The following is a 24,119-nucleotide window of genomic DNA, read 5'->3' as shown; positions in this document are numbered from 1 at the left end:
CGCCATTGTAACATGTGCCAAGGATACCACATTAAAAACATCGAAAGATTCTACAATTTTGGTAATAACTCCAAACCCATGTCAACATTATGCACTAAGGGAGGCCGTGAGATGAAATTAGTCCAAGTGGTTAAATCCTTCATCTTTATTAGAGGAATAATTTATTTCAGTAAGATTTTTATAGGAGCTATTTATATTTCTGTTTAAATAGGAGCCCGCTTAATAAAAACAGTTGTCCCTATATTACCTTCTTTGAGTAATAATATTTTCATATTTATTCACACCTTTGAACGTGAGATATTGTGACAACCCAGAAAAGGGTTCGCTGAGATCACGCGTAAGCAGTAGGTAGGAGACGAGGCTTGACGAGAACTTGAAGAGGGTTGACTCTGTGCATGGTGAGCCCAAGGTTGGCAGTCATGTCCACCGCTTCATCACGACGAGTTCTAAGTTGGAATGAATGAACCAAACTGGCTAGCACCAAGGGCGTCATTAGAAGGCTAATCCCCTGCCCAGGACAGGCCCTTCTTCCATACCCAAAGGGAGACAGTTCAAAGTGCTGCCCCTTCACATCCATGTGCTTGTGGCTGCTTAGAAACCTCTCAGGCTTGAACTCCGAAGGCTCTTGCCAAATTCGAGGGTCCCTCTGTATCTTCCAAATGTTTGTGATGAGGTACGTGCCTGCCGCGACGTTGTAACCTCCAATTGTGCAGTCCTGGCTTACCTCTCGCGCCCCCGACAGTGGGCCTGCTGGGTACAACCTTAATGTCTCTTTGATTACGGCTTGGAGATACACCAGCTTGCTTATGTCTGATTCATCCACTGCCCTTTCCTTCCCAACGTGGATGTCTAGCTCCTCCTCTACTTTTCTCAATGCCTCTTGGTTGTTCAGTAATAACGAGATCGCCCATGTTAGAGTTACCGCCATCGTATCAGTTCCCCCAGAAATAAGCGTCTGCAATAACATCTCAGACACTAGTCAAAAAAAAAAATTCAAAACTAAAAGATACAATGGTTTTAAAACAACTTAAAATTTCACAATCCACCCAGGGAGAAGGAGGTCCTAGCTGGCACACCATTCCATTATCGAGAGAGTCAGCATCCTCACTGGTACACCATCTTGTTACAAGAGAGGTTTCTACTCCTTAGTTCCCTGCGTAGGATCTCACAATCCACCCTCTTACGATGAAGTACTTGCTGGGACGGTGATACACCGTCCCATTACAAGAGAGGTTTCTACCCCTTAGTTCTCCTCTGCCTGTGTGGGATCTCACACCCCATCCTCTTACGAGGAAGTACTCGCTGGCACACCGTCTCAGTTACTGGAGAGGTTTCCACACCCTTCATTGGTTGCGAGATAGCCAGCATCTTTGCTGGCACGCCGTTCCTCACTGGTTTCCACACCCTTCGTTCCCCTCCCCAACAAAATCTCACAATTCACCAAGTTTTCTCGCTGACACACTGTCGGATTAGGTATAGTCGTCAAGCTCGTAGAGTTATAGAGTAAGGGAAGTGAAAAAAAGAGCATACCAAGCAAGTAGCTTTGTTGACAGTATCAGCATCATATCCAGCAAGGTCCAAGCCTTCAAGAAGAGACGGCATCACAGCCATGAGGTCGTGCTCCCCGTCGGCGTCGCTGCAGTCCCTCTTCTTCCGGCGATGTTCTTCCAGCCATTCCTCCATAAGACAGTCCAATTCCTTCCATACTTTGTTCGTCGCCTTTTGATATCCACCCAAATCCAGCCATTTCAAAAAAGGAATCGCATCTCCCACTATAAACTTCCCCCCCAAGTCAAAAAAACCCCTCATCGCTTTACGACATCGTTCCATCTCCCTCTCGTCGCCGCAAGAACCGCCGACGAACCGCTTTCCACAAACCATCATCAGAATCACATTCAAAGCAATATTCCCAATCCACTCGTCCAAATCAAGAACTAAATAGGAGTCCGATGAGGCTTCCCCTGTTTTCGCCCATAAACTGTAAACCTCCTTCACCGATCTTTTCACCTCAGAAACTCTAATATCTCTCTGTAACTCCAGACGGCGGTTGGAAAGCGCCTCGGAGGCTACGATCTTACGCATGTTCCGGTAAAAGGAATCGCAGTGGTGCCTGAACCCAAAACCGGCAAAGTTGTATCCCAGTTTCTTTTGTAATATAATTTTGGGTCGCGAAGACACGATTGAATCGAGGGTGGTGTAGCACTCGGTAGCTACTTCCCAACTGCTAATAACGAGGGCTGGACGGACACCGATTCGGATGCCAAATATTGGGCCATATTTGTCGGCCAGTCCTCCCAACGTTTCATGGAGGAGCTGCGAATCAGTACTGAGGAGTCGTAGATGGCCGATTATGGGCCATCCGCCGGCTACTTCAGGAGGTTGTGATCGGCGCTTACGGGATGTAGCCTTCTTGAGAACAAAATATGAGAAGAGAAGCAAGAGGAAGAGTAGTCCAGCTACAGTGCTGTTGAGATATGGGGAAATCTGATCTGCCATGGATGTCGTAGTGGGAAGCTCCGTGCTACTGAATTGGTCATCCATACACAACCACAACTTATGCTCAACAAAACAAATCTGTTTTCTTTGATTTTTTGTCAAAGGAAAAACGCATTTATTAGATTTAATTTTACACGAATTTATTGACTTTATTGTGTTAATAATTGTTTGGCAATTCTGATAAGTTATTTAATTATTTTTAGGACCCACAATGAAGAATAAAAATACAACCCTTATGATATACTTCCAGAAATTTGGGAATTAGCATAAATTCCAGTAATTTTGCTTTTAATTTCTGTAAAAGATCTCGTACGAATGTAACAATATCCTCATGTATAAGCACAAGTAAAGAGACGCGGTTTGACGAGAACTTGGAGAGGGTTAGCTCTGTACATTGTGAGTCCAAACCCAGCAGCCATGTCTACCGGTTCATCGGACCCAGTTCCAAGTTCCAGCGAATGAATCAGGCTCGCCAACACCAACTGCGTCATCTGAATCCCAAGGCTCATTCCAGGGCAGGCTCTTCTTCCTAAGCCAAACGGGGCAAATTCGAAGTTCTGCCCCTTCACATCCAACTGCTTCTCTCCGCTAACAAACCTCTCAGGCTTGAACTCCAAAGGCTCTGCCCACACCTGAGGGTTCGTCTGTATCTTCCAAAGATTTGTAATGAGGTGCGTGCCGGCCACTACGTCGTAGCCTCCCACCGTGCAGTCCTCACTGAACACTCGAACACCCGACAGCGGTCCCGGTGGGTACAACCTTAATGTCTCATTCACCACGGCTTGGAGATACACCAGCTTGCTTATGTCCGATTCATCTACTTGCCGGTCCTTTCCGACATGGATGTCCAGCTCTTCTTGGGTCTTTCTCAACGCCTCTCTATTGTTCAGCAACAACGAGATGGCCCATGACAAGGTCACCGTTACAGTATCGGTTCCCCCAGTGATAATGCTCTGTTTTGATTCAAATCATCTTAATTGAAATGATAATCATAAAGAAGAGGAAGTGGGAATTTTATATATGAATTTCATTACCAAACAAGTGGCTTTGTTGACTGTGTCGGCGTCGTAGCCTGCAAGATCCATCCCTTCAAGATTAGAAAGCATCACATCCATCAAGTCATTATGATCGGTTCGCTTCCGACGGTGTTCTTCAAGCCATTCCTCCAAAAGAGAGTCCAATTGCTTTGAAGTTATCTTCATGGCCTTTTCATATCCACCCAAATCCAGCCATCTCAGAAAAGGAATGCTATCTCCCACCAGAAATTTCCCCATCAAATCCAAGAACTCTCTCATGACTTTACGACACCGTTTCATCTCCTCATCGTCAGCAGAATCGCCAAGGAACCGCTTCCCACAAACCATCATCAGAACCACTCTCAGGTTAACATTCCCAATCCATTGTTCAATATCAACAAGTATGTGATCCGAGCCTTCCTCTCTCTTTGTCCACTGATTGTAAAGCTCCTTCAACGATTTCTTCACCTCTGACACTCTAATATCCCTCCGTAAGCCCAGACAACGATTCGAAAGCACCTCGGAGACAACGATTTTACGCATACTGCGATAAAAGGAATCGTACGGCCTGGCCCCAAAAGCCGCGTAGTTGTAGCCCAACAACTTTCCTCCCACACTTTTGGGGCGGGAGCAGACGATTGAATCAAGGGTGGAGTGGCACTCTCTGGCTAATTCCGAACTGCTAATAATGAGAGTTGGTTGGGCACCCACTCGAATGCGGAATATAGGTCCATATTTGTCAGCCAGGGCTCCCAAGGTTTGATGAGGGAGTTGGGAATCGGCTTTGAGAAGTGGGAGATGGCCGATTATCGGCCATCCACCGGCTACTTCAGGGGGTTCTCTGCGTTTAGGGGCTGTAGCCTTCTTGAAAACAAAGAATGAGGAGAGAAGGAAGAGGAAGAGAGCAGCTACAAAGGTGTTGAGATATGGGGGAATGATTCCGATGGATATTCCGGGAAGTTCCATATCAATTTCAGAGATAGGCGACCTGAGGGATAGGGATGGCTGATGATAAGCTACGTAGTCGCCGTTTAAAGGATACGCGTGTAGGCGATCCCTCCCATTAGAAAATAAGGCTATGAACGTTACATTTAAACCTTTTCTTGACCACACATTTAAATCATATAAAATTTCATTGCTACCGATTCATGTCTGTCCATTTAGGGCTGAGCCCATTACACTTCATCAATGGGCCCATGGGTCCACACGAGAAATCTCGATATTGTTTTTCTTGGGGCTTTCATTTTTTTAAAAAATTAAAAAAAAAATGTTTCACTCCCCTCTTCAACTATCATGGATCTCATAATCTGACACACGGTTCCACATTTAGCTCTAAGTAGTAAAAAAACACTATATTTAGCTCTAAGTAGTAAAAAAACACTATATTTGTTCATGAAAAATTAAAAGTAAAACTAGGAAAGTTGGTCAGTATAATATAACTAAAAGCAAGAATAAAATAGACTAAACTAAAAGCAAGAATAAAATAGACTAAACTAAAAGCAAGAATAAAATAGACTAAACTGGGAGATTTTATTTTATTTATTTATTTATTTGGTTGGAAAATTAGAAAATTAGCAATTGAGAAGAGCAAGCTCATTTGCATCGCCATAATCCAATTGCCAACTTGGGGTTCCAAGAGTGAACTCTAAATTAATCCGCTGCATGGCAATTGGCTTCTCATAATCTCCGTTGCTTCCTTCCACCTATATTATTTTTTTAAATAAAAAATCAAATTACCTTTATAATATCACCAAATTTTATAAAGAATAATTTTAGGGATGCTTTTTGTGCCTAATAACAAATTTATTACCTTAATTCCTCTGGAATTAGCGAAAACGTCGCCGTTTGACTTGGTCCTGTCACATCTCTTGTGCATTGACGTTACCAAACTACTTCTGCAAGCAAGAGAAAAATAAAATATATACGATAATTAAAATTCTCAATTCATCATTTAAAAATACAAAATTTAAATATTTTGAAAAAGTTTTACAATGAACCAGAAAATCAAATCACTTCATGGGGGTAGAAGAAGAGCACAGAGATGATCTCACCTTTGGATTCTCTGGAGACGACGCCATCCAAAGTTCGAGTTTTGAGCAGACGCCGACGATGAAGACGAAGAAGAAGAAGATAAAACAGCAGCATCTGGTTCAAGCTCAGGCCTTCCAGAATCATCTGCAACATTCACAGTTCTCAACCATTCATATGAAGAATTTGAATGATGATATCAGAAATGTTGTATTCATTACCTGTTCCCTTGACAGTGTTCTTCACTGTTCTGTACATCTGCACGAACAAAACCATAATAATGTGTTTAGATTTAAAGTTCCCTTGCTTTTTTTTTTTTTTTAATTTCCAATTGGATTATTGGAAGAAACTGAAACCCACCAACCTGCAAATGGCTTTTGACATGAGCTAGGGTTAGATCCTTGACATTCATAAGCTCCAATACAGATTTTGGTGTAGCTCCTGAGAGAGAGAGAGAGAGAGAGAGAGAGAGATACATAAAAATAAGCTCCAATTTGTTGTAAGAATTAAAGGTGAATGATGGTTTGGTGTATTTACTTTCATGGCCACCAAGAAGCTCGACGGCGTGTATAAAATGAGCGTGTAGAGTTGTAGTCCATCTCATTCTGGGAGCGCGGGGGCTTCTTTTTACTCCGTACGCAACATCACCGACACTTCTTTTGAAGTCGCGGCGGGAACGGACATTACATGCTTGATGATGACGCTGTAGAAGACCCACATCTCCCACTTCAAACCCTAAGCGGAACAGATTATTTTTATGGCTCAAATCAGCACTGCAACCAGAATGCGTGGTGGTTGAGCTTGGTGGGTTGGGGTTCGTTGACATTGGAAGGCTGATCTGCAAGGAGAGGTCCGGCAAGGAAGGTGGCGTGTTCATCATAGGAGCCGTTGGTGGGGATTCACAAGGTTCTAAAAGAAGAGGGGGGAAAAGGGTAATGAATGATTGGAAATGAGTAGGTTATGATTTTAAGAAGAGGCAGTGTAAGAAAGGTTTTGAATGAAGAGGGAGTTCTTATCCTGATGAATAAGGAGAGAGAAAGGGAATGGTGGGAAATCGAGAAAACAAAAAGGGGACTGTTCCATGGAATATCGGAGGACTTAATTGGGTCTCACTCTACATAGGGTTAATACCCTTTCTCCATAGGGTTAACACCCTTTGTCCATAGGGTTAATACCCTTTGTCCATAGGGTTAATACCCTTCACCATAATTTCTACCTAGCATACATAATTTCTTTTTAATTGTGTTAAATTAATTTGATGGATGAGGTTAATATAAGGAATAAAAATCATAGATAACATATGATCATAAAAGAATAATTTGAAATACACACGATGATATTAATTTTAATCAACCGACCAAAATAGCAGGTTGGATTGTATAATTCAAATTGTAATATAAAAATAAAAATAAACTATGATAATAAGAACATATAATAATTAGTCCCTCTCAATAAACACAATTCAGAACCCTTTGCAGTACAGGATTTGCAGAATTCCCAGGAGAATAATCGTGTGGAAGTGGAGTGGAACTATCCAAATGCTCTTAGACTTCGAGCTGTACACGTGCGAACTCCTCTCGCCAGAGAATATATTCAGGAAAAGATCATAAGACTCATCTGATGACACAATAAATAATCAATTTAATTTACAAAATTGTTTGCATAGAAACGGCGTCGTAAGGTACTCAGAATGCACAATATTCCCTGTGGGTTGTCCTGTCGAGAAGAGTTGACGGCAATGGCGCGCGGAGCCCCACCCAAGCGACCGGTTGACGTTGAATAGCGCCACATTCATCGGCGGCAACATGGGCTCACGTGACCCTAAGGACCTCACATTGTCTCTATCTCTATTCCCTTTTTCACCATTTATTTTTATATTTTTTATTCTATAAAATTCTTCAATAATTTATAATTCTTTTTTTTTTAATTGTGTTTTGAGAAGCGTATTAGGGGCTCGACACTCTATGCGCCTTTCTCGGCTCCAAATTTCAAACCTTTTTATTCATGATTTATCATTAATCTTAATTATTATTTTATATTTAGATTTATATTTATATTTATATTTATATATTTGTTTTTGAGATTTGGAAGACCTGCCCCTCCATATGCTCGGTCAGCGCCTCATGCGCTCTAGATTCTTTCTCCGGTCAACATCTTCTATCTTGCAATCTTCCTCCTACATTATTATTATTATTATTATTATTATTATTATTATTATTATTATTATTATTATTATTATTATTATTATTCATCTATTAGACTCTCTATTATGGAGCTCTCCTCCCAAAGCAAAGAGAGGTTGTTTGTATCCATCGCTATAACGACAGAAAAGAATCGCCGAAGCCCACGCCGTTTAGGCTTCTGTGCAACTGCGACGTTACATGATCATAAACTCATAGTTTAAACACAATATTGCATCAAAACGCGGACATGCAGACAAACCCACAACAACACAATTCAAACACAATTAAAATACGTTCTTAGTTTCTTCTCAAGATTTTAAAATGCTTTCAAGATTTTCACAAATGCATCATTTTTTTCTATAACTGATGTGAGATCTCACAATTGTAAAGTATTGTGTTGTGTTTGGTTGACTCGACTTATATAAAATATATGCGATTAAATATTCAAACTCTCTGTCGAAGGCAATGCTGCGATGTCAAACCCACGAATGAGAAACTTGAACCTCATAATGGAGAAGGTGATGGTACACGTCAAATACGTGTATGGAGGTGGCATCGGCCCGTCGGCGAGCTGCAAAGAACCTTTGATAAAACATGAATGTCACACAAACAAGAAGAAAAGATCTGAGAAGCAAGACAGAAAGGAAAATGTGTCATACGAATCACGACGGCTAGCTGTGGTTGTGATTTGAAATTCTATAGGACATGTTGTACAGTGTACACACACATTTTTCATGTAAATGTGTTGGGCTTAGGTCCAGTGGAGAAAGAAAAAAATAGAGCGGAATGACTTGGTATTAGATATTCAAGTTGGGTCGAGTTGATTCAAACTTTTGCACATTGAACCTGAACTCAACCCAATCTAGATCGGGTCCAAAAAAAATTCAACCTAACCCAATCTAATTCTTATAGTTCTGAATTGGGTTCTTAGGTTGAATGTACACTCCTACCCACGTCATCTAATTATAGAAATAGATCTTAAAATGTTGATATCCAAAGTCTAATTCGTTGACATAAATACGTAATACAAAAATTAATGTATATATATTTTTCAATTACACGTAGTTGGGCCATCATGGAGCCCAACCTCAGTTTGTTCTCTTACAATCTCTGGACTGTTTGTTAACAGCCTGTTCTGAGCCCACGCAGATTTCTGGACTTCGTTAAATATTATGTAATATTTACTTTATATATTTTTAATCAAATTTTAAGCTTTAATTAATGTACTTTCAATAAATCATTTTCATGGGACTTATAAAAGGAATGTTAATAGAGACCATTTTTTCTATGAATAATATTTTAACTTGGTTTAGTTTTATATCAATGTTTTTTAAAAAAATACTACCGATATTTATGCATATAATAGACATTTTGGGCGCGGTGTTTCGGAGTGAGGAGCCCATCGCCGGATCGCGCTAAACTTCGAGAGCAAAGCAACTGCGGAAGAGAGTGACGATGACGGTGTTTCATTTCTTCAACTGTGCGATTCTCACTTTCGGTCCTCATGCAGTCTACTACTCTGCCACGCCATTGTAAGGATCTCCGTCTTCTCCTCTTCTATCGTTTAATTTTTCTCCTATCTTCCTCTACTTTTTAGATCTCCTCTTCCGATTACTGCCTCTTTAGGTTCACACTGATTCCTTCTCTTTATATTCTGCTCTATTTTCTTTGTTTGAATCGGAATTCGCATGGAACTATATATCAGAGTCTCCTCTTTGCCGCAGTGATTCCTTCTGTTGAAATTCCGTTCTGTTTGCTTTGTTTTAAATGATTTTTTGACATTTTGTTTGAGCTGTTCAAATTTTTATTTCTTATTCGTATGGAATTGGATATTAGAATCAGATTGGAGAAACAGTTTAAAAAGCAGTCTGTTAACTACCGAAATGCTTCGAGATTTGATCCAGACGGCCAAATCTCTTATTTTGATTAGGTAACCTTGAAATTGCTAGAGATTTTTTGACGAATTAGGAGGTTAGTGGATGCTGTTACTTGGAATATCATGATCTCAGCAGTCAGCATATACAAGGGTAGGAAAGTTGTCATTAGCTCGAGAGTTGTTTGATTATATGCCACAAAGAGATGTTGTTTCGTGGAATTCAATGATAGCTCTTAGGATATGCACACAATTCAATGCAAATTGCTGGAAGGCCAGCCAGTTTTATATTTTTATTTTTACTTTTGTATTAGTTTGTACTAATTCATTCAGAATTCAATAGAGCCGATCATTTTTGTCCCTCAAAAATAATAATATAGTAATAATGGTAATGATAATACTAACAATAAAGATATTGGCCAGTTGGATTCTTTAAAGACTTTTAGATGAAGTAAATCTGAGATACAATTGCATATTATCTTGCTCATGGAATCGACGATACTTATGCAAGTATCTGATTCTGTCATAATTTTATCTTTTATATTTACCTAAAAGTCACAATTTCATTTTCACTAAGAACTCAAGCTTTGCAGGTCTGAGTATGATACGCTCGGAACATCAGTTAAAGCGGCATTTGTTTATCTCGGAACTGCCTTAGTAAAGGTTGATGATTTCCGAACATGCCAAACTCCAAAATGGATTGAGACCTTGAATTTCTTTACTTATATTTTTGGTATATTGTTATTATTAAAGACACTTCTTCAGGAATCTAACTGATTTCTTTTTCTGCATTCTCATCAGCTTGTATGCCTTGCAACCTTTCTGAACGTGTCAGAGAATGATTCCTTTGACCTATATCAGGTATTCACAATCTTTTCATCTATACTTGGTGAAGATATCAGTAATATATTGTTGTTACATTTTGATTCCATCATTTGTAATGCCTATTCCTATCATTGCAATTATGCTCTTCAACTATGTACCTTCATTCCTATAAAAATAACTATGAATGATCATAAAATTATTAGAAGCTTTCATCTTTGTTTTTATTTCTTTTTCAGCGTATTTTGGTAATGGCTACTACCACATCACTAGGCATAAATGATTTAAATTTTCATATCTCGAAGATATGCATTTTGTCCCTTTTAGTTCGTTCAAATCTTCGACTTGGAAGGTTAAATGCATTAATTTACCTTGGAATTAGGGGGAAAAAATTTGGTTGCTTGAGTATATTCCTCAACTGGGAAACCTAACTTCCATTATGTAATACTGGCCCTCCTTTTTTTGAATTTACTTGAATTGTCATGCTCCACATTGCACTCCGCTTTATTGGTTGGTGTTGATTTAGTCGACTGTTGGAAATTGTTATTTACTATCACGATTATGGAAATCCTGTTTGTATAGAACACGAGGAGTCAATGCTATGCCATTAAATGGTTTGCAACGAAAAGATTAATGCATCCCTTGGATTCAGAATTTTACAACTTGAATCAGAATAGTATTACAGAACTGTTCTTAGTGTTGAATTGAAAAGGGATTACTTGTGATGTAGTTGCAAGGCACTATTTGGTGAACTAGCCTTGTTTGCTTCCTCTTTTCCTCTTTCTTCTATCAAATGGTCATATAGCAGAGCTAAATGTTATGGTTCTTTTATTAGATTCTCTTATCAAATGTACTAATACTTTCAGCTGAAACCTTCCTATTTGTAGGAAATTTCATTAGAAAGTCTTTACACGTGCCTGTAGCTTAGCAGTTGTTAACAAGGTAGAATTCTTTTACTTCAGGAACTGTTGAAAGCGCTTATTGGTTTTATTGATGTCGCCGGACTTTACTTTGCTTTGACCCAGTTGACATATCGGAACATATCTCAGAACCATAAATTTCAGGCAGTTGGACTGGGTGAGTTTATATAGAGTTAATTAATTAAGGTTCTTTTAGTTTGAATGTAAATGCAGGCTGCAGATCGGTTTCTGCTTGTTTATTTCCATCTTTTAATATCTCCCCTAACATTTAATCATCGAATGGTCTTGTTACTCTATTCTTTTTGTCTGCAGGTTGGGCATTTGCTGATTCTGTTTTACACAGATTGGCACCACTTTGGGTCGGCGCCAGAGGACTGGAGTTTACTTGGGATTACATTTTGCAGGGCCTTGAATCTAATGCAAATCTGGTTTCGATCTTTCTTCTTCTTTACTTTTAAATATTCTTTATTTGGTTACTTTAAGGAGGCATTCAACCGTCGATATGATCCTATTTTATTTACAAGAAATTCTTGGGTTCTTTATCTTGCAATGTGAGTGAAGAATTCCTCAACTGGACTGTTGCTTCTCTAATTTCTGTCCCCCACTTCAATTCAGGTGTTGAGTATATCTCTTGCCGCATTGGGGTCTTTGATGTGGCTTCGGAAAAACAAGCCCAAGACTTTAATTCCCATAATTTATATCTGTGCACTGATCGTGGCTACCATGCCATCCATCACAAGGTATGCACATCAAAATTAAATGATTTTCCATTTCATTTTATTTACCTGCTTTTTAACTATCCGAGCATCAATAGGCAAGTAAAATAATACTGTTGTTCTAGATTCAAAACTTATGACAAGCTTACCTATTTAGAGATTTGCCTTTTGCTTGCGCAATCTGTTATGCTAATTTTCAAAATTGATGTTGAATCTTTCCCCTTGCAAATTGGCTGGCTTTCAGCAATTTGCAGGGTTTCAAGCTCCTAAGTTCAATTCACAATTCAGATATGGAGAGTGCTTAATTTTAATAATACTCTTGCAAATTGTTTCTTCCAGCTACTTAAGGCGAGACATGGATTGGCACTTCCCAAAGGTGGTGGGATTTGAACTCTTCACCTCCATGGTTATGGCTTTTACTAGTTGGCAGCTTTTTTCTGCTTGTCAGAGACCCTCTGCTTAAGGGTACGGCACATTGGGTTGACTGGGGGGCAATTTATCGAGGGTGGACGTGGATTTTGGAGGTGTGGACCCGTCTACCTAAGCTTGCTGTTGTGCGCAGTTTTCCGCCTAATTTTATTGCCATTGCAAAATCATAATGTGTCGTTTAGTTTCAGATTTAGAGATTGTCAGCTTTGTAGTGTTTAATCTCAGGTAAAAAGGAGAGTTGATTTTGAATGGAAGTAAAAGGTTAGCTTGTGGAGACTACGTAATCCTTACTCTTTTTCCCCTCCAGATTTGGAACGAAAGTAGAAAATAATGTTTGGTTAGTCTTTCCTTTTTCAATTCTTCTACTGAAGGCAATGGTTGCCTCACATCTAGTCTCGCTTAGTTCTTCAGATTTTACGTCCAGATATCAATTTAAGTTATTTTTTTTTCATTTAAATGTCTTGTGATATTATGTTCATTTCCTGGTTTCTATTTAATATGAATAGAGATGATTTAATTTTCAAGATCAGGAGGGTTGAGAAGTGTTGAGAATATGTAACATACTAATTTGTTTAGAACAATATGCTTAAAACGTTGGTAAATTGAACTGATATGAAATGTTGCATCAAATCATATAAAATAATATATAGTAAATTTCATCATTATTTTAATATAAGTTTATATTAAAATCAAAATATTATTAGAGATGTCAGAGCAGAGAATGAAACATTCTACGGGTGTTTAAACTGTGAGACGGGCTTGCAGTGTGCTACTGAAGACGTCGACTCCAAAGGTGTAGATTGTAAGAACCCACATCAATTGGAGAAAGGAACAAACATAAGTGTGAAAACCTCTTCCTATGAGATAACATGGATACCATTTACTGGTTGGATAACAGATAACCCACATCAATTGGAGAAGGGAACAAAACATAAGTGTGAAAACCTCTTCCTATGAGATAATATGGATACCATTCACTGGTTGGATAACAAATAGGCCAAAACACTGGATGATTTTTTGCAACAGCCCAAGCCTATCGATGAGACCCAAAAATTTATCGAAGATGCGTTTTGAAGGGTATTTATCATAAAGTAATATTTGTTCATGTAACTCATAACAAGAAAAAAAAAACAAAAAAAAAACAATATTTTCAAATTAATATATTAATCTAATAAATAACTTTCATGAAATATGAAAATCGCAAAATAGAAAATAACTTCAAATTTATTTTTCATTTGCACACCCCTCGAAATTTCTTTCGCATTTGGAGCCGCCTACAAGGGCGCCTGACTGACATGCAGCTGAACATGAATATCAAAATAAGAGAACATATTCACCAGTTTCATTTCAAGAAATAGCATAAGGGACAGAAAATCAAGCGAAGTACGTACGAGTGGGGCAAATCCGATTGAACTACTCATTCCTTGCCATGGGTTCAACCACAGCCCAACCTAGGGCCTACCATCTTGCACAAGTTTTAGAGTTTACAAAGCTCGGTTCTGAGTCAGGGTTATGATCCAGAGTCGGCCACGATGAGAATTTAGGGGAAAAAAGACGACTGATGAACCTTATATAATAGCAATGGAAAATCTAGCAATTTCTAATATAGGCAAATAAATTTTCCATATAGAAGAAATGAACAAGAGTACCAACCTTACCGAGATGGATCATTGCTTGTCGTCGGTACAATAGCTAATTCACTGCAAGTTGTGACTTCACTGCTGAGGTCAAACCCTTTCTTCCCGACTCCGGTTATATGAACCAGCAATTCACACTTGCCAATAAGTTCAAATATACAGATATCCTCCATCTGGATACCGTTGTCACGAACAAACGACATCCAACCACCGCAAAAGGTATGCATCATTCGCCCCATTGAGTCTGGTACTGAGTTCACAATCCAACGTCCCCCATTTGGACCATGAAGTATAATCTCAGTTCTGCTGTTAGGGAAATGTGCTGAAGAAAACTGATGCGGAATTTTCTGCAACATAGAACGTTTCAAAAAGAACTACACTCACAACGAGTATTTAGATCTAAAACCTAAAACTTAACAGAGTACATCAACATAACAATATTTGGATCCATGATAACTGACTTACCAAAGTATATGAACCACTTGTGTTGAACTTTTTCATGATTCTGACAAAACTTGGAAAAACAGAAACAAATGATTTAGCTGCTCTTTCTTCGTCACGTGCTACCATTGCTCGCAAACCAAGTCTAGCTGGTAATACAAGATCGCCTTTGACACTGGTTCTCCGATTAACTAGCCATTAAAATTTCAAGAGCCATAAAACTAAGTTGTTCATATTCTTGCATATTATAACCAATTAAGATCAGCTTTGAAAACAAAAAGATGAAAGCATAATGGATACCCTGATACATTGCAATCAAACTACATAGATAAATAGAAAAGCAATAAACTTCATTTTTGAAACAACAGATCATAGGTATTGTGACATAAAAGGATACTATAGAGAAAGCTCTTTTGCATACATTTAAAACACAACTGCATGCTGATGTAGAGAAACCTTACCCAAACGCTTAGACGGCTTTTTTGATTGAGAACAAACCATGACTTTAGTGGATACCTTTTTCGCACTAGAATGTTTCCTAGCATCATTGCAGAAGGGTTCTTGCCAAGAGTTCAAACATTTTTTATCATGTATTTCAATCCTTTTGGAGCGTTTTGAATGAACTTTAAGAGAGTTGCCATTCATTTTCTTTGGCAAACCTTTGAGAGCTTTACGAGGAATTACTGCATGGCCAGCACCTAGCCTATTCAAAGTTCCTTTTCCACTTTGATCCTCAGAGATTTCCTTTCCAACCCTGAAAATGTGAACACGCAATTCACAATGCCGAACAAGTTCAAAAACACATATATCTCCCATGTTGACATCATTCCCACGCACAAAGGCCATCCATCCTCCACAAAGAGTATGACTTGTATTCACTCTTGTTGTAGGAACAGAATTCACTGTCCAGGATTCCCCTTTCAAATTGTGAAGGACCAACTTCAGTTTGCAGCTAGGAAGATGTGCCATAGAAAATTGATAAGGGATATTCTGCATCACAGGAGAGGACAGCATCAAGCTAAACCAACTGACATTTAAATGGAGGCAGGCTGCTTTACAATCATCATAAAAGAAAATGAATTATTTTTGTCTTTGTTAGCACAAACGTTGTTTTTTTTTTTTGTTGGGGGATGACTCACCAATGTGTATGAACCACGAACGTTGAAGCTTTTCATGATTCTCACAAAATATGGAAAATTGGAGCTAAAGGACTCGGAAACGTTCTTCTCATCCTGAAATGATAGTGATAAGGCCAGAATTTTATCTTGCGTAGTTACGTCATCAACTTTACTGATCCCATTCGGACCCGTTCCATTTTTATGAACCTCCACAGTTCTTATGGCTGGAAACAAGAAGGTATAATCCAATTAATTTCTAACCACATGCTGATATGTAGCTGACATTCTGCACAACTATTGATAAATCACTACAAATAATTATTTTATCCAAGTATTTTTTGCACATAAATTTCAGATTAATTATGGAGTGACAGAGCTGAAAAATACTATGTCCATAGAAATGCACTTTCCTCTACCTTTAACTGAAAGCCCAGAAAACTAGAACTCAGCTTACCCGCTAGGTTCTCCCTGCATTCTGAATGAACATCAAAAATGCTCCTCATTTTCTTCGCCACAGCTTCCGCGCATGTTTGTGGGGATGAATTGTCCTCCTCCCTGTCTCTTTTATGACCTGTGTTATCTTGACTGCATTGAGAATGAAATGCACCTTCTTTCTCACATGTACTCTCATCAAAAATTTGCACAGTGAAATGCAACTCGCCATCATATCTAAAAACTAAAAAATCACCGCAATCTAGGGCATGATCTCGTGCAAAAGTTGGCCATCCGTCACAGAAGAACAAGTCATCATTCTGCTGGAGCAAGTTAACAAGCCAAGTTTGGCCGCTAGGACCAATAAGTGTAACTGATCGAACTATGATTTCTTCCAAGTATCTGATAAATTTCGAAGGAAGTTTCTGCAATAATATGAAAATCAATTAGCACAAGACAATACAATGCCACGAAACACAAATGGCGCTACAGATTCATCTTTGACCTGAATCAAAACGGATGGGCATAGAGCAGCTATTCCTCATAAGAAACATCTAGAAGCTAAATGATGGAAAAACAACGTGAAACTCGCGTGGAATGATTTAAACCTTTATTCAAAGATATGTTAGTTTCCTCGAAGTACTGAACTATAGACCGCCCCAGAAAACAGAGACAAACGAAGGCAAAGCAAACTATAGCTTCTTAAATTAGTTTTTTTTTTTTCCTGAAAGAGAGAAGAGAAACGAATTTCAGAAACGAGTCCAATCTGGCCACACATGATGTGAACTGACAAATGCATGCTAGTATAAACCTAATTTCATAGATAATGACAGTAAGCACAATCAGGAGAAGGCGAAATCCGAAAAAATTACCAGTCGTTCTGAAGAAAGTGTGGAGGAATAGAAAGTATAGAAGCAAGGCCGCCTGGCGGTCACCATCTCCCGGCGAGACTCCGTCCCCATCATCAAACCGCATGAACAGACTCCAGGCAACAGGGATTAGAGAAATATTTTGCTGATACAAACGAAAACGAAGATATTTTCGCCACAAAGCAAAACATTGAGAGGTAAAAGAGAAGAAAAGGTATTGAAAACCCTACGGAGAACCAAAAATTAATGGAGAAATAATGGAAGTTCCGGTCGCTTGCTGGAGAGATTTGAGTTTCGAGGGATTCTGGCGAGTTCGCGGGTGCCACGATCGCACGTGTGGAGTGTGTCAGTTAACCGTGCGGTCATTTTGGCAGTGACTTTTCTTTAAGAAAATAAAAGAAATATATACTTTTACCAAAAGTTTAAGTATGCATGGATTTTTAAATATATTCGTAATTTTGAATTTAATTTCATTTTCTTTTATTTTTTTCTAATTTCTATCGCTCCCTAGCAAATTCTTTAGATCTGGGTAGAGCCTTGCTAGCACGACGCCGACCACTCAGCACCATTGTCTGGAAGCTTAACCTTTTTTTTAATCTTCTTTTCTTGTTCATCGACTCTCTTTTTCCCATATGGAACGCTCGGAGTTGGGCATTCAATCCAGATTTGGGAATGTTGATAACTTGACATCAACCTCCAACACAAGATCTTTATGCAGTTCTAAGTGGTGGCAAATGAGAGTGTTGTGACTTCCTAGCGTGTAACACACTTATCTTAACTTAATCATATCAATAAAATCCTCAAAAAGCGTAGTGCAGTTACAATCACTGCAGAAAATATACTTTAAGGCCAACGACCGTCGGTACTGGCTGTTGTGATGGAAGAAGGGAAAGCATCAACCTTTCAGACAAACAGACAAACAGAGACATTTGGAATAAATGTCAAATGCAACATACCAAATCTGGAATTGTTTTTTTTATCAGAAAATGGAAGAGAAATCCATTAAGTAACGACCAGTTTACATCCTTATACAAACAAATACAATCAAAACAGAAGATCAAGGCAAAAACAAAGACTAGAGATTCTATATCTGTCAGGAAATGCACAAAAGATTTACAATCTCAAATAAGTTTGTAAATTAGCTGTGGGCAGAGAGTTAAAAGCACCAACACCCTACGTAGCTTGCAATCTTGTATATTCTATATAAGAAGATCAATCAATGGCGGAGGCCAGCCAAACCGGTACGAGTTTCACTGAAGGTGGAGCCAGCCACAACGAGCACGAGTCGTGTGTTCGTCGTCTCAGTCAGTATGACTGCATTCTCACCAGCTTAGCAGGCAGCGTTAGACTTTCACAGTTTCGCGTTGATGTTTAACATGGAGAAGCACGTTCTAAAACAGGCTCCTGTGATAGGATTCCAAACTCTCAGGGATGGAAGACAAAGTTTCGTTTTCAAGAAATGATGGATTTAGAAACTTGGCTATGAAAGCCCACATTTTATAAACATCTTCAAAGTTGGTGAGGAATCCAAGGGAAGCTGTGACGACCTCGACTCGGAAAAATGGTTTCTTCTTGTTATGTCCATTAGCCATGGGTTTGCACAACGCCATGTCTTCAAGTTTGCACTGTCCCAAATTCTGCTTCGGAACGTCCATCGCCTGCACATGGCTAAGAATGCCAACTCCAAGAGATATTCCATTATTTTCAGCCAGTTTTTGTACAACTTCCGGATGTATTAGCCCTCTTCCATTGCTCTCTTTTACATTGAAAGCAATTGCAGCACCTCTTTCATATTTGATCTTTGGTCCATACAGTTGTACAAGGTGAACCCCTACACTATCTCGACCGGGTAACCGGAGTTGAAGCAACGAAGTGACAAGCCAGTTAATGAGATACCTTAGTCGGAGGGTAGTCTTGTTGAGGCCCAACATATCAGTATGATCGAGATGACGACAGATCATTTCAGGCTCCCTCCTTCCCCATTCTTGCTCATCGTCATAATCTCCATCACTGGTCGATTCCTCATCGCCAAAGGCTGCATTAGATGCTTCTCCAAGCTCGAACATGTCATGCAAACTTTGCTTTCCATTATATTTTACGCTAAATGATACCCGATGACCCGTGCTAATCGCGCTACCTCCCTCTTCTAAGCCAAAGAACCCAAGTTCAGAAAATCTACTCCTTTCCCTCCTACCCAAGAGTCTGAACTCCCCCTCTGACTCCCTTCTTATAGCACTTTCCTTCAGGTCTTTGAAGGCACCTGATGTAGTGGAATTTGAGAGCTTCAGATCCCGAAACTCAGATGTTTGATTCGCAGGTCGGGTTCCGTTTGAGGCAAAATTCAACCTCGTCAAAATCGATTCTTCTCCAATTTCTGAATCCTCCCGAATTTCACTAACAACACGAGAATCCTTTGCCTGCTTATCATCACCATACATAGGACTTTTCATCAACCTAGATGCTGGTTTTGGTGAAAGATGGCTACTGCTCCTCTTTCCAGAAAACCAAGATGGTGGTAAGGGCGACCATGTTTTTTGCTTGATCAAATGGCCTGAATTATCAGAACCGAATGGACTCCGACCCAAATCAATCCAATATGAATCGTCGTCTGGCGACTCGTTGTCACTGAAGATTGGACTCTTCATAACCTCGCCAATTGAGATACTCTCAGCTTCCTCAAAAATGGTACTTGCCCCATCCCTGTCTGAGCTATTATAATCTTGCTCCATTTCAGTCTGGACCACATCCCTCACCTGGTTCGACGTAAACACGCCTGAAAAAGCAGGCATGCGTGGTTCCTGATGCTTCTCAGTTTCGGAATCCTCCTGATCATTGATTGCATCATCTTCAATCCCAGATAAGACATCCAAACCACCAAAAGAATCACCAATATACTGCGGAAAAATGGGGAGTATCCTCACCATTCCTGTACCAGTCCGCCCAGATTGGTTTTGCAAGCTCCCTATAACAGATTTCTTAATCAACAGGCAGCCAAACCCAGTTGGATTAGAGCCGAAAACACGATAAAACGACGTGATGATAAAATCTGGCCTGAAGAGGGAGAGCCCCAAGGAATCCATGTCCTTGGGACCGAGCGAGCCAGCATCGAGCAATACATGCCAATTGTTCTGCTGGGCAAGTGCCATCCACTGGTAAGAATACTTCGCCCCTGTGACTCTTGATTGAACAGGAAACACAAAAAGGCCACCAACAGAATCCTTCTTCCTCTTCCTTTTCCTCTTGTTTGTAATCTGTTTCCTCAGCTCCCTTGAGCTGAGTCTCAATGTTGGCCATTTAAACGATGCACTGTAAACCTTTGCACCTCTTTGTTTAGCACTCTGAGCCATCCAACTCACAGATTGACTCTCATGATCAAACATAGTCAACAATTTCTTGTTTGTATGAAAAGGGTAAGACTCGGACAAGAGCTTAAAGGCCGATCCCCTACTGGCTGTAAAAACAAGCCCATATTCATTCTCAGAAGTGTTCAGATAATCCATAATCCTAGTCTTGATATCGTGTTCAATCGTGCCCTTCTCGGCGCCACTGTAAAGTGCGTGGTTGCTCAAATTGGCAGTGATTTCAGAGAGAGTAAACGCAGAAGACTCCCAAAATTTCTGCGTTTGAACATGGGAAAATAAACCAAAACCACAGTAATCAAGACATACCTTCGAGAACGACTCTGAGAGATGCTCGTACTCTTCTGATCTCAACTGGTCGATTTTTTCCGACGACTGGAATTCTGGGTACATAGTGAGGAACTTAGTGAAGGCATCAAAGAGATTTGGAATCAAATCCCCGGTGCAATAGGTCCGGTCGGCGGCGAGTGCAGTGGCGCGTAGAAACTCCTTTTCGACATGAAGTCGAGCGAGAGATCTCGACCGTCGAACATTTCTGTCCTGATTTGGCGATTCATAGTCAATGTCTCTGGATTTTGCGAGAGACCCATCTTCAGAAGCTTCCTCCAGAGCCTCTCTGAGCCTGTTTTCTTGCAACTGCCTGAGAATGGAAGATTTGCGCCTATCCGTTGGACCAGAACCGTGTCGCCTTCTGGTTTTCTTGTCCATGATTAAAGCGGCGTAATGTGACAACGGTTTCCATAGTGAAAGATGCATGAATTCTACATAAAGCCAAAGAGAACAAAAATTGTACAGCTCTAGTTCAAGAAACTCAGGCTTTAAGCAGAAGAAGCTCCCAAATTCGAAATTCAAACCCAACAAACTGAAAACAAAAGAAGGGTCTCTGATTCTCTTTTCTCTCTCTTTTGGGTTTTCAATTCAAATGGCAAGGGCCCATGACTGGAAATGTTTTGGTTTCAAACTTGAGCTACATCAGCAACTCATTCAAAAATTCAAAAAAATAAGATATCTATTGCAAAAAGATGCAAAACCCAGATTCAAAGCCATCACAATCAAAAGTCCCAAGATGCCTTTCGCTTTTTTGAACTGAGAATCCCAAAGATTCCAGAAAATCCCAAATGCCCATTTTCACATAGCTTTAATAGAACCTAGGAAGCATTACGAAGAACATACCACTACAATGTCCACAGACAAGCCCAAGAAGATAATCCCAAGAACAAAACCATCAAAAACGAAAGTTGACAAGAGAATGGGAGAGATGGAGCATAAAAACAAAAGAACATTGTTGGATTGAGGCATAGGACGGAACATAACTGCATAAAACAGCATCCGACACCAACTCCTCCAACCAGTGTCGGCAACTCGACCAACCACCCCGCCACTTTCTTCATACATTCTCTCAGCTGGAAGTAAATGCAGCCCCAAAACAAAACAGAGTAATGAAATAAAAAAGAAAAAAGAATTTTTTTTGGGTTAATAATATTAAAAGAAATTAAAATATTCAAAATACTGTCATAATGGGCCCCAAGCAAAAAGAAGCCCTATTTGGGCTGCGCCGCTTTAAGACAATGGGCCTGGCCCAACATTAAAACAGTATTTTAAGCATGGGCTAAATCCGGCATCTTCTTCTGCTTAAAGAGACAGCAGCCCATTGGCCCAACAGAGAAATGAAATAAACACAGTGAAAATCACGGCGAGCCGATCATTGAAAAGACCTCCAAAAAACGAACTCAACAAACTCGGGAGGATTTCAATGGGAATCGGCTATATTCGGAAAACGACTGTTGGGCACGGCGGAAAAGCATCTGGACCACCGAACCGACCCACTCCCCTCCAGTATAAAACCCCGCCGGAGTCCCCATTAATCGTCATCCCATTCCAAAACATTCCTTTGTAGGCCTATTCAAGGAGGCAGCAGTAGTGTTTGAGGAGTAAAAGTTAAAAAAGTAAAAGATGAAGGGCTTGGGCTGTTGTTTGTTTATCTGTGTGCTTCTGTCAACATTTTCAATTTTCTCTTCGGCGCTTACTGATGCGGAAGCTTCTTTCATTGCCGGCCGCCAACTTCTAGCCCTGCATATGAACAAAGATTTGCCCGACAATTACGATCCCAAGGTCGAGATCAATGAGACCTTTGCCAATCCAAGGCTCCGACGGGCATACGTTGCGCTTCAAGCCTGGAAGGTGGCTATTTATTCTGACCCTTTAAACACCACCGCCAATTGGGTCGGCGCTGATGTCTGTCACTACACTGGAGTTTACTGCGCTACTGCTCTCGACGACTCCACCGTCGAAGTCGTCGCCGGCATTGACCTTAACCACGCCGACATTGCTGGTTACCTGCCTGTCGAGCTCGGTCTGCTTGCTGACATAGCCTTATTCCACATCAACACCAACAGATTCTGCGGAATCATCCCAACGAGCTTCTCGAGGATGACTCTGCTTCACGAGCTCGACCTTAGCAACAACCGATTTGTTGGCTATTTTCCTGAGGTGGTTGTGAGGATTCCTAATCTGAAATTTCTTGACCTCAGGTTCAATAATTTCGAAGGCCCATTGCCTCCTCAACTTTTCAACAAGACACTCGATGCCATTTTCCTTAACAACAACAGATTCACCTCCAACATTCCCGATACTTTTGGGGATTCGCCGGCGTCGGTGATTGTGTTTGCCTACAACCATTTCACGGGATGCATTCCGAGCTGCATTGGAAAAATGGGGAACACACTGAACCAGTTGGTAATGTTGAACAATGATTTCGCTGGTTGTTTGCCCCCTGAAGTTGGGATGCTTGGGAATGTCGTGGTTTTCGATATTTCCGCCAACATGTTTAGTGGGATCTTGTCCAAGAGCTTCGATGGCCTAAAGAAGGTCGAGATTTTGGATATTTCTAACAATTCCTTGACTGGGGTTGTGGAGGAAGGCTTATGCAACTTGCCCAAATTGGCTGAATTCACCTTCTCTCACAATTTCTTCAATGGCGAGGCGGAGAAGTGCGTGCCGCAGAGTAGAAAGGATGTTGTGTTCGATGATACTGCAAATTGCTTGCCCGAGAGGCCCAAGCAGAAGGCGGCTGAGGCTTGTGCTCCGGTGACCAGCAAGAGTGTTGATTGCAGTAAGGCTATGTGCGGCGGAGGAGCGCCATCGCCGTCGTCGATGCCGTGGCCATGGAAGTCACACTCACCACACACACCACAAACACCAGTACGTGTTCATCATCCTCTTTCTCCACCTTCATTACATTCACAACCACCAACGCCCTCGTCACCCCAACCACCAGTTCACTCTCACACACCATCGGCCTCATCACCCGTTGACTCTCACACACCATCGGCCTCGTCACCCGAAGCACCCGTTGACTCTCACACACCATCAGCCTCGTCACCCGAAGCACCCGTCGACTCTCACACCCCCGCTGCCCCATCACCCGGGGCAACAGTCGAATCTGAAACCCCGGCTGCACCATCACCCGAGGCAACAGTCGAATCTGAAACCCCGGCTGCCCCATCACCCGGGGCAACAGTCGAATCTGAAACCCCGGCTGCCCCATCACCCGGGGCAACAGTCGAATCTGAAACCCCGGCTGCCCCATCACCCGGGGCAACAGTCGAATCTGAAACCCCGGCAGCCCCATCACCCGGGGCAACAGTCGAATCTCACTCCCCGGCGGCTCCATCACCCGGGGCAACAGTCGAATCTGAAACCCCGGCGGCCCCATCACCCGGGGCAACAGTCGAATCTGAAACCCCGGCGGCCCCATCACCCGGGGCAACAGTCGAATCT

General features: G+C 40.8%; 7 protein-coding genes across 7 annotated transcripts in view; 2 read left to right on the top strand and 5 right to left on the bottom strand.

Moving 5' to 3' along the window:
* Positions 1 to 229: 229 nt before the first annotated feature.
* LOC111443559 (cytochrome P450 CYP82D47-like) lies at positions 230 to 2,599 on the bottom strand. The gene is made up of 2 exons (XM_023081419.1): positions 1,531 to 2,599; positions 230 to 955 (listed from the first exon to the last, which is right to left on the bottom strand). Exons 1-2 carry the CDS (start codon positions 2,539 to 2,541, stop codon positions 332 to 334), a joined length of 1,635 nt encoding a protein of 544 aa, XP_022937187.1. The 5' UTR covers positions 2,542 to 2,599; the 3' UTR covers positions 230 to 331.
* A 161-nt stretch (positions 2,600 to 2,760) lies between these two features.
* On the bottom strand, positions 2,761 to 4,569 carry LOC111443560 (cytochrome P450 CYP82D47-like). The gene is made up of 2 exons (XM_023081420.1): positions 3,531 to 4,569; positions 2,761 to 3,449 (listed from the first exon to the last, which is right to left on the bottom strand). The coding sequence occupies exons 1-2, from the start codon at positions 4,476 to 4,478 to the stop codon at positions 2,826 to 2,828; spliced, it is 1,572 nt and encodes a 523-aa protein (XP_022937188.1). The 5' UTR covers positions 4,479 to 4,569; the 3' UTR covers positions 2,761 to 2,825.
* Positions 4,570 to 5,040: 471 nt separating this feature from the next.
* On the bottom strand, positions 5,041 to 6,586 carry LOC111443475 (probable transcription factor KAN4). Its single transcript, XM_023081293.1, has 6 exons — positions 6,078 to 6,586; positions 5,905 to 5,981; positions 5,762 to 5,798; positions 5,564 to 5,687; positions 5,323 to 5,407; positions 5,041 to 5,215 (listed from the first exon to the last, which is right to left on the bottom strand). The coding sequence occupies exons 1-6, from the start codon at positions 6,418 to 6,420 to the stop codon at positions 5,084 to 5,086; spliced, it is 798 nt and encodes a 265-aa protein (XP_022937061.1). The 5' UTR covers positions 6,421 to 6,586; the 3' UTR covers positions 5,041 to 5,083.
* Positions 6,587 to 9,091: 2,505 nt separating this feature from the next.
* LOC111443696 (transmembrane protein 147-like) lies at positions 9,092 to 12,934 on the top strand. Its single transcript, XM_023081624.1, has 7 exons — positions 9,092 to 9,255; positions 10,190 to 10,259; positions 10,398 to 10,457; positions 11,381 to 11,495; positions 11,651 to 11,766; positions 11,954 to 12,078; positions 12,394 to 12,934. The coding sequence occupies exons 1-7, from the start codon at positions 9,179 to 9,181 to the stop codon at positions 12,515 to 12,517; spliced, it is 687 nt and encodes a 228-aa protein (XP_022937392.1). The 5' UTR covers positions 9,092 to 9,178; the 3' UTR covers positions 12,518 to 12,934.
* A 755-nt stretch (positions 12,935 to 13,689) lies between these two features.
* On the bottom strand, positions 13,690 to 17,325 carry LOC111443187 (B3 domain-containing protein Os11g0197600-like). The gene is made up of 7 exons (XM_023080887.1): positions 16,984 to 17,325; positions 16,134 to 16,536; positions 15,701 to 15,903; positions 15,023 to 15,551; positions 14,586 to 14,752; positions 14,137 to 14,467; positions 13,690 to 13,784 (listed from the first exon to the last, which is right to left on the bottom strand). Exons 1-6 carry the CDS (start codon positions 17,074 to 17,076, stop codon positions 14,138 to 14,140), a joined length of 1,725 nt encoding a protein of 574 aa, XP_022936655.1. The 5' UTR covers positions 17,077 to 17,325; the 3' UTR covers positions 13,690 to 13,784; position 14,137.
* A 632-nt stretch (positions 17,326 to 17,957) lies between these two features.
* Positions 17,958 to 21,731, bottom strand: LOC111443186. Its single transcript, XM_023080886.1, has 2 exons — positions 21,654 to 21,731; positions 17,958 to 21,100 (listed from the first exon to the last, which is right to left on the bottom strand). Exon 2 carries the CDS (start codon positions 21,093 to 21,095, stop codon positions 18,372 to 18,374), a length of 2,724 nt encoding a protein of 907 aa, XP_022936654.1. The 5' UTR covers positions 21,096 to 21,100; positions 21,654 to 21,731; the 3' UTR covers positions 17,958 to 18,371.
* A 63-nt stretch (positions 21,732 to 21,794) lies between these two features.
* The window catches only part of LOC111442932 (pollen-specific leucine-rich repeat extensin-like protein 1), a 4,004-nt gene continuing 1,679 nt past the window's right edge, over positions 21,795 to 24,119 (top strand). The window contains exon 1 of the mRNA XM_023080491.1: positions 21,795 to 24,104. Coding sequence (XP_022936259.1) covers positions 22,293 to 24,104 — 1,812 coding nt within the window. The 5' untranslated portion in view covers positions 21,795 to 22,292. The remainder of the gene's footprint in view (positions 24,105 to 24,119) is intronic.

Source organism: Cucurbita moschata, unplaced genomic scaffold (genome assembly GCF_002738365.1).
Source record: "Cucurbita moschata cultivar Rifu unplaced genomic scaffold, Cmos_1.0 Cmo_Scf00005, whole genome shotgun sequence".
NCBI classification, from domain to species: Eukaryota; Viridiplantae; Streptophyta; class Magnoliopsida; order Cucurbitales; family Cucurbitaceae; genus Cucurbita; species Cucurbita moschata.
This window is presented reverse-complemented; position numbering and strand designations above follow the sequence as displayed.